The 16738-nt window shown below is 44.8% G+C and overlaps 1 protein-coding gene across 1 annotated transcript; it reads right to left on the bottom strand.

The window, feature by feature from the left end:
• Window positions 1–207: 207 nt before the first annotated feature.
• LOC133139179 (chromobox protein homolog 5-like) lies at window positions 208–16555 on the bottom strand. Its single transcript, XM_061258550.1, has 6 exons — window positions 16418–16555; window positions 13802–13915; window positions 7328–7537; window positions 6418–6622; window positions 5822–5922; window positions 208–4198 (listed from the first exon to the last, which is right to left on the bottom strand). Exons 3-6 carry the CDS (start codon window positions 7465–7467, stop codon window positions 4057–4059), a joined length of 588 nt encoding a protein of 195 aa, XP_061114534.1. The 5' UTR covers window positions 7468–7537; window positions 13802–13915; window positions 16418–16555; the 3' UTR covers window positions 208–4056.
• Window positions 16556–16738: the final 183 nt, after the last annotated feature.

The raw sequence follows: 16738 nt of genomic DNA, 5'->3' as shown, positions 1-16738 counted from the left end.
CCCACTCACAAGGGCAGCCAACTTCCACTTCCCAGAATTACACCCCCCTCCCCCCGGAAAAACAAAGTGCCTTCTGAAACAGATATTCAACGATGCAAATCTACATCAAGCCCTCCAGAAAAAAAGAGGCAAGAGCCAAAAGAAAAAGGCATTAGAAATGCATTCTTGTACATTTCAACAGGTCCACCACAAAAAAGACAAGTAGTATAGAATGTTCAAAACTAGGTTTACTACAATTTCATACAAGACATACAAAATTGAAAGCGCAGAGCGCCTTCCCAACAATATGGTGACAAACACTTATATCACATCTGAACACACTCATATATAATAAAAGTTTAAAAAAGAAAAAGAATAGATGTCTATTAGAGGTGTTGAAGGGGGATGTGTGAGGGAAAAGTATACAACAAAAAAGGAGAGAATTACAGTCAGGGTCACAAATCCGCAGATACCTGGTTTCACGGGTGGCCACTGGTAAATTCCTAAAACCCTGTGCGTCTTTGTGCCTTGGAGGGAGAGAGGGAACGAGAAGGAGAGAGGGCCATTTCCAATCGCTTATTTCTCACATCCTTCTTCCTTACCTTGCATTCTCTTGCTTCCTCGAGAGAGAAAATGAGGTGAAGACGGGGAAATTTGGGAAAACGTGAATTTGGAAAATGGAATGTCTTTGCCCCTTCAAACGTCACTGACGCCCACAATAGCGACAGACAGACAGACAGACAGACAGACACGGCAGACGGGCAGTAATGTACACTTCACACATTCTGAAATGTGCTTTCCTCGCTCAAGAAATCTTCGGGGAGCCTCCTAGCTCCTCGCTCCTTGAAGGAACATTTAACAAAATTGAATGACCTTAAAGATGACAGACCTCAAACCACTTTGTGGGTCGGGGGAGGATGGAGGACACCAGGTTGAAATAAGCGATCGGAATGAGCCCCACAGTTTCAGTCATAGGAGTGGGTGATGCGTGACAATATGCTTAAACTCCATTCCACCAGCGCCAAACAAACAATGCGCAAGTGGCGATTCGCTGCCATTGGTTACTGTCAATGCCCTACGCCCCGCCCACTGCCCTGAAGAGCCCGCCACGGATCCCCCTGGTAACCGTTTGGGCGGGGACACCGACCCGCCCACCCCGTGAGAACAATGCGAGTGGGGGCTGAGACACAGGCGTCAATCACAGCAAACAGCAGATTGTGAGCATGATGACATCATTTTACTCGCGTCTGTCGGGGGGAGGAAAAAAGGGTGAAACCTTTTCTTTAAGAGGTTATAAAAAAAAAAATAGAAAAAATAATAAAAATAAACATTTCAATTTAAATAACAGATGAGATATCCAAGCGCATAGAACCGTTTAACTTTGGTTCACAGGTGTTCTGCGGACACCGTTTCGGGTAACTCACATTAGCTGAAATAATTTCCACAAGCAATTTGGGCGATAGTGAGTAGCACAAGATGGAGTGTTATGCTAGTGAAGTACAGTGCAGGTGAATACTAGGGAGCTGCATAAACTGTAGATGGCTCCAATGATGGAACTACGCTCGTAGTAATATGCAACCAAAAAGCAAGGTAGTAGGGCTTTCCTCTGCTGGCTTAAGATCTGCAAAAGGCTATGGCAAGTCTTCCAGCCATGCTTCTCTCAAACAGGCGAATGTGTCCAAAACTGTGCCTGTTGGAATGTTTGTGTAGTCTTCCTCAGTTACCACAGCGACCAGCCTCCGCCGGTACACGGCTTTGCGTCAGCGAACGCGCTAGTGGGCATGACACCCTGCCCCATTCACCTGCGTTACCGTACCGCCGTGTTCTGACAAAACGCAACACTCTGGGTCAGTCTTAGTGGAGACCTTTTTGGACCGTGGTCCTTCAGAATTGCTAACACAGGTAAGAAAGAGCGCGCGTGTGTGTGTGTGTGTGTTGGGTGGTGATGGGTAGGGTGACAGCATTTTAATACCATTGTTTTGTGGGTGCGTGTGAGGATATGCTTACACTCTGTTACACCAACTCTGAACTGTACCCACCTCCCCTGCCTTCACGGTTCACATTTTCTGATAACAAATAACAAAGACAATGAAAGGCTTTTAGAAAGGCTGTACCCTGATTCACACACTGCAGGCAGACTCTGGCCATGTCGGCGGGAATCTGAGGGGGAACGCATTCCCAAAAGCAGACCAGCGTCATGTGACCAAACGGAGTGGAATTTCGGGAGAAAATTCTGGTTACGATTCTCCACATTGCAACCGGAAGTCAAAGCATGTTTTTTCATCTTTAGTACTTTTCTTTTTCGCCGTTACTAAACTCCACGCTTGTTACAATCTCACCACTTTCCAGCCTGCCAATTAAAATTTACATTGCATTTACATCATTTTCCAAAACAAAGAAGTAAAAAAACTGAAAGGGACAGGTTTTTCATCCTCCAGGTGAAGTTCAGCTGTTATCAACACTACATGAGCACTTGTCTGGACCTGCTACTTTCTCCTCCGGGCTGCCTGACACCAATCAAACTCCAGCTGGTCTGTCTACAGGGGAAATAAACATGTTGCTTATCATCATTTCTGATCAATCAAATAATAAAATAATACTTTTTTTTTTTTCTTTTTTAAAAGACGAAAACGCCGGCTTGCATTAAAAGTTCTGCACGGTCATTTTAGTCTTCTTGCAATAATCGGCATCCAAATCAAACCTCTTTTGCCTACCAGAATGAAATTGCCCCCAAACACCTAAAGGCTGTCCTGTCCCCTGGGTTTTACCCCAACCCAGCGGTGACCAATAGACCCCCAGCCCAGGAGCCGATGGGGGCAGCCCATATCATCGTGGTGAAGTTGTTTGACTGGCCCGGAAGGTTTGTTGTTGACACCCCAGTGTAGCCACAGCTGTCAGGCCTTTGAGCAAGGCCCTTAACCCTACATTGTTCCAGGGGGGGTTTGTCGCTTGCTTAGGCTAATCAGCTGTAAGTCACTTTGGACAAAAGCGTCCGCTCACTTAAATAACTGTAATGATAACGTCATGTAAAAACTACTCCAAGGCAGACCATTTCATTTAAAGGAACAAATCACCCAGAACTGTAAAAAAAGTGTTTACCATTCAAGTGCTACCGCTTGACACAACGGCGAATAAGAGTCTCATGAAAGTGACTGCGCTAACAGAATCGAGCATCTGTCAGTCAGAAGCTTATTTTGTTTTAGCATAAGTACACAGTGGCTCCTGCATCTTCCTTGCCCAAAGCTCCTACAGTTGACTGCAAGCCCAAAGTTCCCTCCTCACTGTGTCAATACTGTGTTGTGAAGACATCAGGAACTCTACAGAGCTCAGGGCCGACCAATCGCAGCACAGGTCAGGGCTCACCTGTAAAACACTGACCAATCACAACAGTTCTGCACGCCCTCTCCAGACACGATTATCATTTTCATAAGGGGTTGTGTTTGCATGATTGATTAACTCCAAGAACGGGTGTAAATCGAGAGGGGGGGGGGGATCTAAATGGCGAGCTCTCTGCTTTTGGGAGAAACAACTGAGTAGAACAGTAAAGCAGTTGGGGGGGGGGGGGCATGCTCTGTACCTGCACTGAGGAACAGTTCATCAACTAGTTTATCAACACAAACTGATGCACTTTAAAAACTTACCAGATCATCATCTCACCTCATGTGTTTACCACAAAAGCACAGAAGACAAAACAGGATTTTAAAAAATGAAAAAAAAAAACCGAAAAAAAAAAACGAAAAATAAAAATAACACATCGATAAAGTCCATCTCACTCCACCCCTTCCTCTCTCCTCTTCTTCTCTTCCATTTTGTTTCAGTTTCTTTATAAAAATGGGCCCAGGAAGCTGACGGCTGAGATTTGGCTGTACATAGGTGGGCAGCTTTGGGGCGGGGGCGGGGGCGGGGGGGGGGGAGGGGGGTAATGCAGGGAGGGGTCATGAAGTAGGCAGAGCCGTCCACAGCTGGTTGGTTGGGGTGTTTTTGCAGGAAGGGACAGGAAGCAGGAAGCGAAGTGGTGGTAAGGGTCTGTCTCTGAGTGGAGGCGGCGGGCTCCCCCCGGCCCCTCCCACACAGCGCTCACACGCTCACGCTGCCCTTCTCCTTCTTCTCTCCGTCTTCGTGCCAGGTCAGGCGCTCCTCATAAAACGCGATGACGATCTGTGGACACTTCTGATTGGCTTCCTTCGCCAGCACCAGGTCTGCTTCGTCAGAGTCCTTCCTGCAGAGCAAAGAGGGGTCCTGAGGATCAGACTTTACCACCTTTATGAGGACCTCTGGCTCAGACTTCATCACCGTTATGAGGACCTCTGGCTCAGAGTTTACCACCGTTATGAGGACCAGAGAACAGATCAGACTTTACCACCGTTATGAGGACCAGAGAACAGATCAGATTTTACCACCGTTATGAGGACCAGAGAACAGATCAGACTTTACTACCTTGATGAGGACCAGAGAACAGATCAGACTTTACTACCTTGACGAGGACCAGAGAACAGATCAGACTTTACTACCTTTGTGAGGACCAGAGAACAGATCAGACTTTACTACCTTGACGAGGACCAGAGAACAGATCAGACTTTACTACCTTGACGAGGACCAGAGAACAGATCAGACTTTACTACCTTTGTGAGGACCAGAGAACAGATCAGACTTTACTACCTTGACGAGGACCAGAGAACAGATCAGACTTTACTACCTTGACGAGGACCAGAGAACAGATCAGACTTTACTACCTTTGTGAGGACCAGAGAACAGATCAGACTTTACTACCTTTATGAGGACCAGAGAACAGATCAGACTTTACCACTGTTATGAGGATCAGAGAACAGATTATCAGCTTTACCTAATCAAACTTTAGGTAAAGGTAAAAGATTCTACACCAACAGTGCTGTAGAATTTCCCAACAGATGTAATCTGCTGTAGATGTGGGTGGCTTCTCTTTGAGGCTTCTGGCCAACTCATCCTACACTACCTTGCTTTTACTTCTGTTTGAAAATGGAAAGAATTCGTTCACCTGTTTATTTAGTGAAATATGTTTTTCTTTTTTTACTTTAAACTTTAGGGAACTATACTGCAAAGTTAAAGATTCCTTCTAACTTCTGAGTACTCCCATCTTCCCCAGTGCAATTTCAGGTCATTTACTACCTACAATGAGTATGGGTCTCTCACACACCATGTGTTAAACTTGGTGTCCTCCAAATGTATTGTAATGGCAGAATGAAATGTATTATTTTTTATATATACTTAATCCTGTACACAGGATCAAAAATGACCCTATTCTGAGTTTAACAGCCGTGAGTTATTTTCTGCCTTTTCTGATTTAATATTTTATTTTCTCTGTTTGTAATCAAATAATTCATACATGGTCAAAGCACAGACTCAGAGCTTTTATTAAAGGGTATTTCTATTTCTTTTGGTTTCAACATAGCAGTATTGACACTTGTTATAAGTAGTCATCCATTTCAATGGTTGAGACAAATTAACATAATGTCAAATTAGAGTCATGTTTTGCATTTGGTTGCACATCCTTTTCATGCCATAGCATCCTGATGTCTGTGACCCACTAACATTATCTGAGTCTGGATATCTTATTTTCAGGTTGTCCTACAAGCAATACTAAAACTTTGCATTTGAATGGATCTCTATGGGAATTGGGGGGTGGGACTAGATTCAGCTGTAAATTACGCTGATACAGTGTGGAACAAACTTGGGAGCTAAATGGTTTTAAGTCATCAAGGGTGCAAGGTATCAAATGAGCCTCAAACCACTGTGCTACTGTCAGCAGCATATTGATCTCATACATTTGTGTTTGCTAGGTTGTCCTTGGCCAATGAGAACTCACCATTTCATGAGGAACATGAGGTCACCGCAGGAGTCGGTCGCCCCGATGATCTTCTCCGGCTCGAGCCCTCGCTCAAAGCCCCGCGCAATGAGGATGTCATCCTGAGAGGAGACCGGCCATTACACTCTCACCATGAGAGTAAAACAAGAGCGAACACACACGCACATGCACACACACACTCCCTCCCTCCCCACCTCCCTCTCCCTAACACACACACACTCCCTCTCCCTTTCCCTTTCCCTTTCCCTCTCTCTCTCTCTCTCTATCCCGCTCCCTAACACACACACACTCCCTCTCCCTCTGTTTCCCTCGCTCTCTCTATCCCTCTCCCTCTCTCTCTCTCTCTAACACACACACACACACACTCACTCCCTCCCTCCCTCCCTCCCTCCCTAACACACACAAACTCCCTCTTTCCCTCTCTCTCTCTATCCCTCTCCCTAACACATACACTCCCTCTCCCTCTGCCTCTGTCCCTCTCCCTCTCTCTAACACACACACACACACACACACACACTCTGCCCCTGAGAGAGTAAAACAAGAGCACACACAAACCCTCTCCAGCTAAGACACACACACACACACACAGACCCCACCTCCTTCTTCCTCTTGGCCTTGCTGCCTCCCTCCTCTTCCTCCTCCTCCTCGTCTGAGGAGTTTTTCCTCTTGGTGGGGTCCTTGGAGCGCCCCCCAGAGGAGGCAGAGCTGGGGGCGCTGCTGGGCTTCTTGTAGGTCTTCATGAACTCTGAGATCAGCTCGGGGCAGTCCAGGTTCTTCTCTGGCTCCCAGGTGTTGTGTTTACTGCAGACAGCAGGAAGAAGGTCACCAACACCAAACGATAAGGGCACTTCCTGACCATTCCCCACTGGGGAATAACCAGGCCAGGATAACTACTCTGTGGCTGGATGAGGCATATCATAACCCTGATGCACAGACCCTAACTCATACATGGGGCATGTCTTAATACACCAGCTCGCACCATCTCTGGGACTGAAAGGCATGTTTGGTCTCTGCCTACAATACTGAATTGGTGGGCAAGTACATCCATTTTAGGGTGGTCGAGAGCCCTGAGAAACTGGGTTAGAGGATTAAATGCAAATTGGGTTTTGGTACAGGCTGGGGTGGGGTGAGGTAAATGTTGTGGTGGGATCTGAGAAGCGGGGGAGGTGTTAGGAGAGGTCAGTTCAGGTCATAATCTGTTCCCAGCGGAAATGAACGGAGGAGTTTGTTTTTTTTCATAGGACAGTGTGAAAAAGTCAATGTATAAGGGTCACGTTTATTACACTACATCAAACTCACACTTGCATTCATGGGTATAAACATACACACGTACATTTATTCATTTCTTTCTTTCTTTAGTAAATGGCTATTGAGGGGCCATCTACTGGACATTCCCGGGTCAGCCAAAGAACTCGGAAACGTCCCGCCCCGAAAACAAAGACATCGGTCTTCAGAGACTCCAGAGCTGGAGAGGTGAAGGCAGGGGACGGCCTGTTAGACTCTTACTCTGTGAAGCCTTTCCACTTGAGGAAGTACTCTACTCGGCCCTTCACCATCCTCCTGTCCAGCACCTTCTCCACCACGTACTCCTCCTCCTCCGACGAAGACTGGTCGTCCTCGGGGCGGCGCTGGTTCTTCTTTCCCATGGCTGCCAAGTGCTCTGCTCAACCGCTTAGAGAGGCGCCCTCTGGTGGTAGGAGGGATAACCCACACTCTCTGCCGCCAAGACAAAAGAAAAGCAATGCGTTTACATTTTTATTCAATTTTAAATGTTTCTTTTCCCTTTTCGAAGGGATAGTTCACCTTCTGGAGTTTCTCTGGTATCATTTCCGTTTTAATGTGTGCAGTTGGCAAGTCTAAAGGCACGTGTGCTTAATTAAATTCAATAAAGCAAGCCACATTTGACATCATCAGTAAACAAATGTTCAAAAATAAACGGCACCATGAACCATGCACCAAAATGTCCCACAAATCCTCCTTTCCTCAGCTCAAAAGCTCAATTACTGTAAACATTTAGCCAGGTCTGTGGAAGGTCCTCCTACGATTGTAAAGTCACAGATTTACGGAGATAGGGATGTACATTTTCTGTGAAATAAAAGCTGAGGCACGTGGGATGCCACGTCAGAGGGAGCAGGAAGGGTTCCAGATGACATTTCTGACCCCTTCTGCGCACTCCGGGATCTGGGAGATCGGAAACGTCCACAGACGGTTACACACAGTGGCACTCAAACTAGCCCCCGTAGAAAAGATCTGAGTTACAGCACTTTTACTGCGGTCTCTGAGGGTCACATTCTTCCTCTCACAAAGTCAAAGTTTAACACATGGGGGCCAGAGGGAGTCTGTTTGGGCTTAGGACAGCACAGCAGTCCGCTCAACACCCCTTACCCATCATTCGGACCGGGATACCGCATTTAAACTACACAGCACACCAACGTCAAACAGAGAAAAGCACGCGTCTCCATTTGGCAGTCCAACCAGATCAACAGCATTCCAGCGGAAGTGGTCATTCTGTGAAGCCGATAAGAGCAAACTTGAGCCCTTTCAGCTGCAGACCACTGCAGCCAGAGCCACACTTACACATGCAAACTTACACACGCAAACTTACACACAACCGCGCAAACGACTCCTATAAAATCATGACATGAACTTATGATTCAGAATATGGGAGTAAAACGATATTCTTTGACCACATTCAAAGTTTATGGCGGAAGTATAAATGTACTCATTATGGCACGGAGCTGATGCCAGTTTTTGCCACCATTTCTCTTTTTATTATTAACTGAAGGATTGTGAGCCGATCGGAGATCTGTGCTGAAGGACAACCGTTACCAAGAGCACAATATCCTGCTACTGGAAATAATGATTGTTAGTAGTTCTTCGCCCACAATTACTCATGGTAGACACAATCCTATACCTTGATCAATTGTTAAGCAAAAGGTGCTTATTCAATACTTTCTAAACTACCAAATCCTCTTTTTGTTTTGTACATTCGATTCTCATGGAATTGCAAATCTTGTAAAAGTCTAGTTGTGGTCAAATCAGATTTTTCTTTGCTCCAATATTTGGAATCATTAGTTCATGTCCTGAATATTGGAAAATCTTTTCCAGGACCCTTGAATGAAAGATGTGTCTAAATAGCTGAAAAGGACAGCACGCGTCCAGACGGCAAAACATAAACGGCACGCGTGAAGTGAAGACTAACAAGGTGAGTTGACAGCTGCTTGCAGGCGTGGTCAGCGCCCGGGAGAGCGCTGAGGTGGAATATGAAAGAAATGTAATGAAAGGAATAGGCACCTCTGGAAGAGGCGAGTAACTGCTCCAATCCCACCGTCCTTTGTGCGTCGACGACTTGGCAGTTTTATGCTAATCCGGGTACTCTTTTCTGAGAAGCTCTTTTAGATTGGGCACCTTTTCAACTGCAAACAGGCCCGCTGATTGGGATTATCTGCATAAAGCCACACAGCCCCCCCCCACCCCCTGAAAAAGGTGAGAGTCCTACTGAATATTCAGTCAGATGGGGCGGTTCTGTTTAACCTGCTTCTCTGGGTGCTTAGAAGATACGTCCACTTAACACTGATTTCTATGCAGCTACAGATATGCCATCACACTGCTGAAATTAGATCCGTATGAGACCTTTGTGAAACAGCGTCATGACCATGACTTTACAGTGCTAAGACTGTGCCTGTGGTAGGAATACTTCACATAGGGCTAAGACTGTGCCTATGGCAGGACTACTTCACATAGGGCTAAGACTGTGCCTATGGTAGGACTACTTCACATAGGGCTAAGACTGTGCCTATGGCAGGACTACTTCACATAGGGCTAAGACTGTGCCTATGGTAGGACTACTTCACATAGGGCTAAGACTGTGCCTATGGCAGGACTACTTCACATAGGGCTAAGACTGTGCCTATGGTAGGACTACTTCACATAGGGCTAAGACTGTGCCTATGGCAGGACTACTTCACATAGGGCTAAGACTGTGCCTATGGCAGGACTACTTCACATAGTGCTAAGACTGTGCCTATGGTAGGACTACTTTACACAGTGTTAAGACTGTGACTTTAACCCGACACCGCTACAGGTCATCTAGATTTAACCGGACGCAGCTACAGGAACCAGGAAACACAGCCAGATTATGAAATTAGAGAAATGACTGAGCATATAACACTCCCAAAATCCCACGTGCAGTGATGAGCAAACTCGTGGTGTTGCCCTCAGCTTTGAGACTCACCCAAAAATGACTGCCATAACTTGACAAAAAAGCCATCTGCTAAGCACATTTTCCAAAGATACATATATAGATAGATAGAAAAATGTATATATAGAAAGATAGATAGATAGATAGAAAAATGTATAGATAGATAGATAGATAGATAGATAGATAGATAGAAAGATAATTGGGGGTGTGCGGTAGGGTGAGGTAAACAGGTGTGTATGCCATCTCTCTGCCTGCCAGCCCAGGTCCCTGGGGGATAATGCACCAGACAAGCAGTCTGGCCCCTCCGGCCCCCAGCGGGGCTCAGAGCAGGCAGAGACACAGGGAGGCAGACAATGTCCCAGGGGAACGGTGGGTGCTTCACACATACATCCCGTTAAACCCGTCAGTCTCCCCCCAAAAACAAACAAACAAACACACACACACACAATATGCCATCCCTTTCAGTCCCAAGTGCAATGCACTGCACATCCAAAAAACAGTTTCGAGGAAAAATGGTCTGCAAGAACAGTGAATGCACGTAAGGCTAGCATTGCTAGATGACACTCCAGCGTTTGTTAGTTTGTAGTTTTAAGTCTCAACTTGAAACTTAACTTTATCTTTGGCTTCTGATCATTTTATTTAATCGATCCTAGATTTTTACTGATGGGCTTTAATATACCAAACTTTCATCTTTTATTTATGACTGGCATTAGATATTTTTGGGGTACCCCCACACCCTAAAGCTGCCAGAGGAGGATGGGCCCCCATGATTCTGCTTCTGCCCATGGTTTCTTAATGCATGCCATCCAGGGAGATGTCCTTTCCCCTCCACCCGCCCCGGTCTGGCTTAATGGGAGGTTAGGCCAGGGTAAACTGGCAAGTGTCACAAATCCTTCGTAAAATGCGCGATCCAAATAAAAATCGATTGATCAATCATTTACTTTGACTTAAATAAAATGTATATAATAAAGCAACTAACTGAAGATTATTGTAGTTCTCTGACTCTTATGCCTATGGAGGAGTGGGGGGCAATGCGGGTTTTATACAAAAGGTGCTATATGTATTCTTGCGCTTATCGCCAAAGTCCAAAAGCAATGAGCCTATGTACGTGCAGCTGGCACTCAAAACTGCATGTGATACATTACATTACATAATTACATAATGAACTGACAGTGCCTTCCAACTCACACAGACATGGGGTTCATTTGGAAGTTCACCATGTTTATAAAACACAAGCTGATACCTTAATAGCGACTTTCAATTTATGTCAAACCAATCGCAACCGCATCACTTCGAGAAACTATGCTTTTCCATCACCAAAATTATAATCAGCCAAGAAGGCAACAGCATTCCAAGATGGCCGAGTGACTTAGAAGCTCCTATGAGATCTAAGATTTACCTAAACCCAGACGGAATCCGCTGCAGTGAAGCAAACGGAGTCGTGTGTTGGGACAATAGCCACACTCCGGTTCTTCCCAGGCTGGGAATTCCCATGATATTCCCACAACTGCGGTCAGTTCTTTAACGTCACCTGCCTGCTTCTCAGAGGGACCCATAACTGTTCATACAGACACCATGAAATTAAATTCAAGGTCTTTTTCCAAGCAGCATTTCCCGATTTTTAATGACCTAGAAAAAAAACAAGCAACTGAAATGTGTGACGGGTCTGAAAAAGGAAAACAGCATTTGAAACATTTCTAGGTATTACTTTTTGCAATTGAAACCATGATAACAAATGGTCTAAATCTCAACCTACAACTAGTAAAAAAATGCTACACAAACCAGAAATAAGTGCAATCTTCCTGATTCACAAAGCTCATAAGGCATCAATTTTTCTATTTATCTTTTTCCATGTACTTAACAATATAAATACTACTAAATAGACAATAATGACAGACAAATGGCCTTGTAATGGCACTACCTGGGAACATTAGGGGTAATGTAGGGGCTCAGGCGGTAAGAGCGGTCGTCTGGCAGTCGGAGGGTTGCAGGTTCGATCCCACCCTGGGTGGGTCAAACCCCCGATCCCACCCTGGGTGGGTCAAACCCCCGATCCCACCCTGGGTGGGTCAAACCCCCAAATGCTCCCGACGAGCGGGTTGGTGCCTTGCATTCCAGCCAATCACCATTGGTGCGTGAGTGTATGGGTGAATGAGAAGCATCAATTGTACAGCGCTTTGTATAAAGGCGCTATATAAATGCCGACCATTAAAGTAGAGGTTTTATTTTTTATTTTGAAGAAGCAATGTGAATGCACCATTACTTGGAAATCATGTTAGCTACCCGGACCAATGAAACAAAACAACGACTGATCCATGATAATTTCACTATGTAATAGGGTTGAAGTGATGAGAAGATAATTCCTATATCAAAATGCGATTTTCATTATCCGAGCATAATCATCATATTTATCTTAAACACAAGGTAACTGAAAGTATATTGTAGTTACCCAACACTATTGTTTTCTAGGCTATACAAACAGTGAAGCACTAAACTACCGGTTTGTGTATAAAACATGATGATTATTCTCAGGTAAAGAAACACAGAACGGAAATCTTTCTTTTTTTCTTTCGAAAAATATTTCTGGGCAACGCCTCTTCCCAAGCTTACTATGCGAAACAATGGTGCTGGTCACATGACCACACACCCTGTGACACATTGGTGCTGTGGTCACATGGGCAGCTACGCAACAGCTGGAGAAAAGGCTCAATTGATACTGATGATCTTCTCTTAACAAATTGCTGGGAAATAGCCACACGCAACATTCTTTGTTAAAAAATTGTTTTTTTTAAGTTCATTTTGGAGGCTATCATTTTCAAGTACTTCATGAAAAAGGCTGTTTTTATTTTCTTTTTTTAACACATATTCCAGAACTTGTATTTCTGATCGTCAATCTTAAACACCTTATAGAACCCCGATAACCTCACAACCTGAGACACAACCACTGCCACTGTCAAGGCCCCGCCTCCATCAGGTGTGAAGGTGGTCGTTCTGTCTGTCCCTGTGTGAGTGAGGTTCCAATGTTCACAACAAGCCTCAGATGCCCTGCATTAAGTGTGTAACCCCAATCCCCCCGGTACACGCCCGTCACATTAAACCTGAATGCACACCAGCACTACAGAAGAAGGTCTCCTGTCAATCAGTCAGCCGGCCACAATCCAGAATGTTCTAAAAGCCAGGGCCAAAGCCACTTACGTACCAAACTGCTCCGGGAGAGGCCATTTTTTTAATGACTGAAAGGGCTCTTTCCAATCGCTTATTTTTCACAATTTTTCACATTTTTCCTTGCTTCTACTCCTAGCTCCACCCATCGGGAGAGGCTAGAAAAAGAGGCGAGAGAAAGAAGTGAAGAGGGGGAAATCAAGAAAACGGGAATTAGGCGAATGGAACGTCCTTGCTCCTTCAAACGTCAGTTCGAAATCACGTCAGTTGCAGACGTGGCATAGCGTGGAAGATGGGGAGAGGTGGACGGACAGGTCAATCATTTATACGTCATGCTTTACGAGAAAATACTTCCACAAATACGCGCTGCTCATGTTTCCTGGCTGAAAGGAAAGTTTAGGATTGTTCCTAACTTCTACTTCTAGCTCCTAGAAGGAACACTTAACAGGTTGGAAAGTCCTTAAAGACGGCGGATCTCGATCGATTTCCGGGTCAGGCGCAAGGAAAAAAGAGAGGAGAAACATATGCGATTATGATGAGCCCAGAGTGTGGTAGTAAGTCGACTCTGCCCCCGTGTGAGGCTGTGTCCGCACAGGGCCTGCGCTGGCAGTACTCACTGCTGATGGTTCAGTCCAGGTGGTTGTCAAGACACAGATGATCTAAAGGTGAAAACGTTGAGCTCAATCTCCTCGCCAACGGCCACTCAGAAGCCCAATGCCCTCGGTTCACCCCTAAAACAGACATAAAACATTTTTAATACAAATCTATACCCATAATACAATTCCTGTAGTGTAAGGAACTGTTCTTTGTCTTTAATTACACATTTATAATGTCTAATGGAGGACAATTTACCCTGTCATGTGAGAAACATATATGCTTGTTACTAAATTAACATTCCACATTAATTTGTTGTTGCATATAATTCAAGTTTTACGGCACATTTGTGCTTGGCAGACAGTTTTGCAGGATGTAATGCAGGATATTTTTTTTATTCATACGGAACTTGACGACGGTGGTATTAGGGCATAATTGTATTTGGGCATAATAGTATCTCCAAAGAAGAAAGTGACAGCATGCTAGTACAGGTACATGGGTACAGCATGCAATTATTCTTCAAGAAATTACCTTTAATCTAATTTCAGTCTGAAAAATCTCTGAAAATGAATGCACCCCAACACTACTGCACTAAATTGTGGTGCAGTATCTAATAGATAGATCTAATATTATGATATGGGCCTTTTGGAGTCTCAACTTTGGAAACAAAGATGGAAAGCCCCAGTGTGATATGAAAACTGGCATTTATAATTGTGGCTGCGAATGAGGTGCTATAAAATCAATACGCTTGCTCATTTGTACAGCTTCTGAAACAAGCTTGAGCTGCTTTCGAGTTAACTGAAGTGCATTTTCTTTAGACCACAATACTGTGAAAATCAGGACACAAATCGGTGCTCTATGAATGGGGTTGGATGTTTACTACTGTCGAGAAAACATTCTGTGAAGGGTCTCATCTTTAGAGACACTGGAACGTTAACGGACCTCAAGCCAGATCCTTGTATTAGGGTAGGATAACACCACACACCTCCGTGCCACACAGTAGCGTTATGAGGGCCGCTGGTTGTACCTTTTGCCGCGGTGAGAGATGCCACAGGTCCCCAACAACGCGCCCACACCCCGCGCTGCCTGATAGCGGAATTTGGGAGTCTTACAGGCCGCCTATCTGACTCCCCAACCCCCACTTCCGCGTGGTAGCTAGTCATTATTTGTTAATGGACTTCTTCTCTATCCTTCAATTGCAAACAGGCATGATCATCTAAATTCACAGCCCGAGATAGCCAATTACATAATCAAATATAAGCAATTATGTTCGCACAAGTCCCCAAAACAAACCCACCAGTAATTACTGGACATAGTAGCTATCCATCTCTCATGTTTACACATTACCTAGTTTTCAGCTATTAGGACTCGTCTTTAATGTTACCGACTACTTTGGAGGTTGACTTGCCTATATGCGTTTGGTTTGTCGACAGGTCTCATCATTGTGGTCCTTTTGCTCAGACAAGAAATCACACCCATGAATGTGGCTTTGCTAGCCCAAACGGACAGTAACGAAGTAGCCAACGGAAACCAATCATAGTGTTCCCTACCTCTAATTACACTTATTGTAACTCCAAAGCAAATGTTGACACCACAGCAACTTACTTTTCATTTAGCTCATCATTTCAGGAATATAGCTATCTAGCATTTTCACCACTTGCAGTCGCCGGTCACCAACAAGCGGTCTTCAACACTTTCGATTCAAGTTAGCTAGCTTCCATTGATGGCTAGAAGAGTGAAAAATGTTTCTGGTCTGCGTATTGCTGAAAAATAACTTGGTGATAGCTAAGTTACCAGGTTTTATCGCAACCTAGCTAACCTTATGACTGTCGCGAGATAGCTAAACTAGGAAATCAAATGAATAGCTCCTTAGCTAGCTAACCATCAGCAAGATAAACAATCCAAATAAATTATATTAATTGTGGTAATAACAGCATGCATGATATTGGTGTAAATGGAAGGGTACATGTCGTGAATGCATTTGCTATGGGTTCCAGCTCGGAGACTTGCCGGTAAGATGTAAGATACGTTTCCATTCCCGGCATCAAATCAAAAACTGAGCTAACCAACTACCGTTAGCTGGCTGGCTAGAGCGCGGGGTGTACTGAGGAACGCAGACCTCGGCCCTGTTTTGGTCGTGTGCAAGACTGTTTTCCGATTTCAGCAACCACAGCTCGAATACCTTATTTCGGCCACGTCTCAAATATTTTCCATTACATGCTATATCACTGTTCGTTTACATAGAATGCATGAGGCGAGTTATATTTTGTGCAAATTAGCTAGCTGCACAGCACGCATGGCAGTAACGAAAACGATTCTTCCAGGAAATCACTCCTCCACCATCTTCGCCGATTAGACAGCGCAGAACGACTTCAAAACCGTCCAGAGCATTTAAGCACACCGATTCGTCCATACGGCTGTCAGTCATCCTCCATCTTTCTAGCTTCCATTCCCAGCCACTACATAGCCCGAGCTAGCTATATTTCCTGAAACCATATAGACTAGTCTACAGCAACAATTAACATGTATTTAAACGTTGTCGCCAAGTGGAGAGTATTACTGAAAACTCCATCCTCCCTCGCCTTTGTGTTCTGTATGCCATTCTTGTCTTTTTCGTGACGGACAAGAATTCTACTTACCCGCAGTATTTTGTGTCTGTATGCCCCGCTTCGTCGCTGCTTCCCCTCAGCGCCCTGCGCTTCTCTCTCCCCTCCTGGCTGCGTTGATGCGCGCGCCAAAACACACAATGGCGGATCGCGCACGCGCAAGGTTATTTCGTGTTGTGGTCAAATACACATAAAGAAAGCAGTACTTTTCTGAAAGCAGAAATTTCACATTCAAATATTAAATGACATTCTTTATGTTTAAAAAATTAAATTTTTTATCAACCAACCAGCGTATGTATTTACCCAAACAATTAATCACGGCTTAAACGGCAAAATATGTAATGTACAGGTATG

The sequence above is a fragment of the Conger conger genome, chromosome 10 (genome assembly GCF_963514075.1).
Source record: "Conger conger chromosome 10, fConCon1.1, whole genome shotgun sequence".
Lineage (NCBI taxonomy): Eukaryota > Metazoa > Chordata > Actinopteri > Anguilliformes > Congridae > Conger > Conger conger.
Note: the sequence above shows the minus strand (reverse complement) of the source record. Positions and strands in the feature narration are given on the sequence as shown.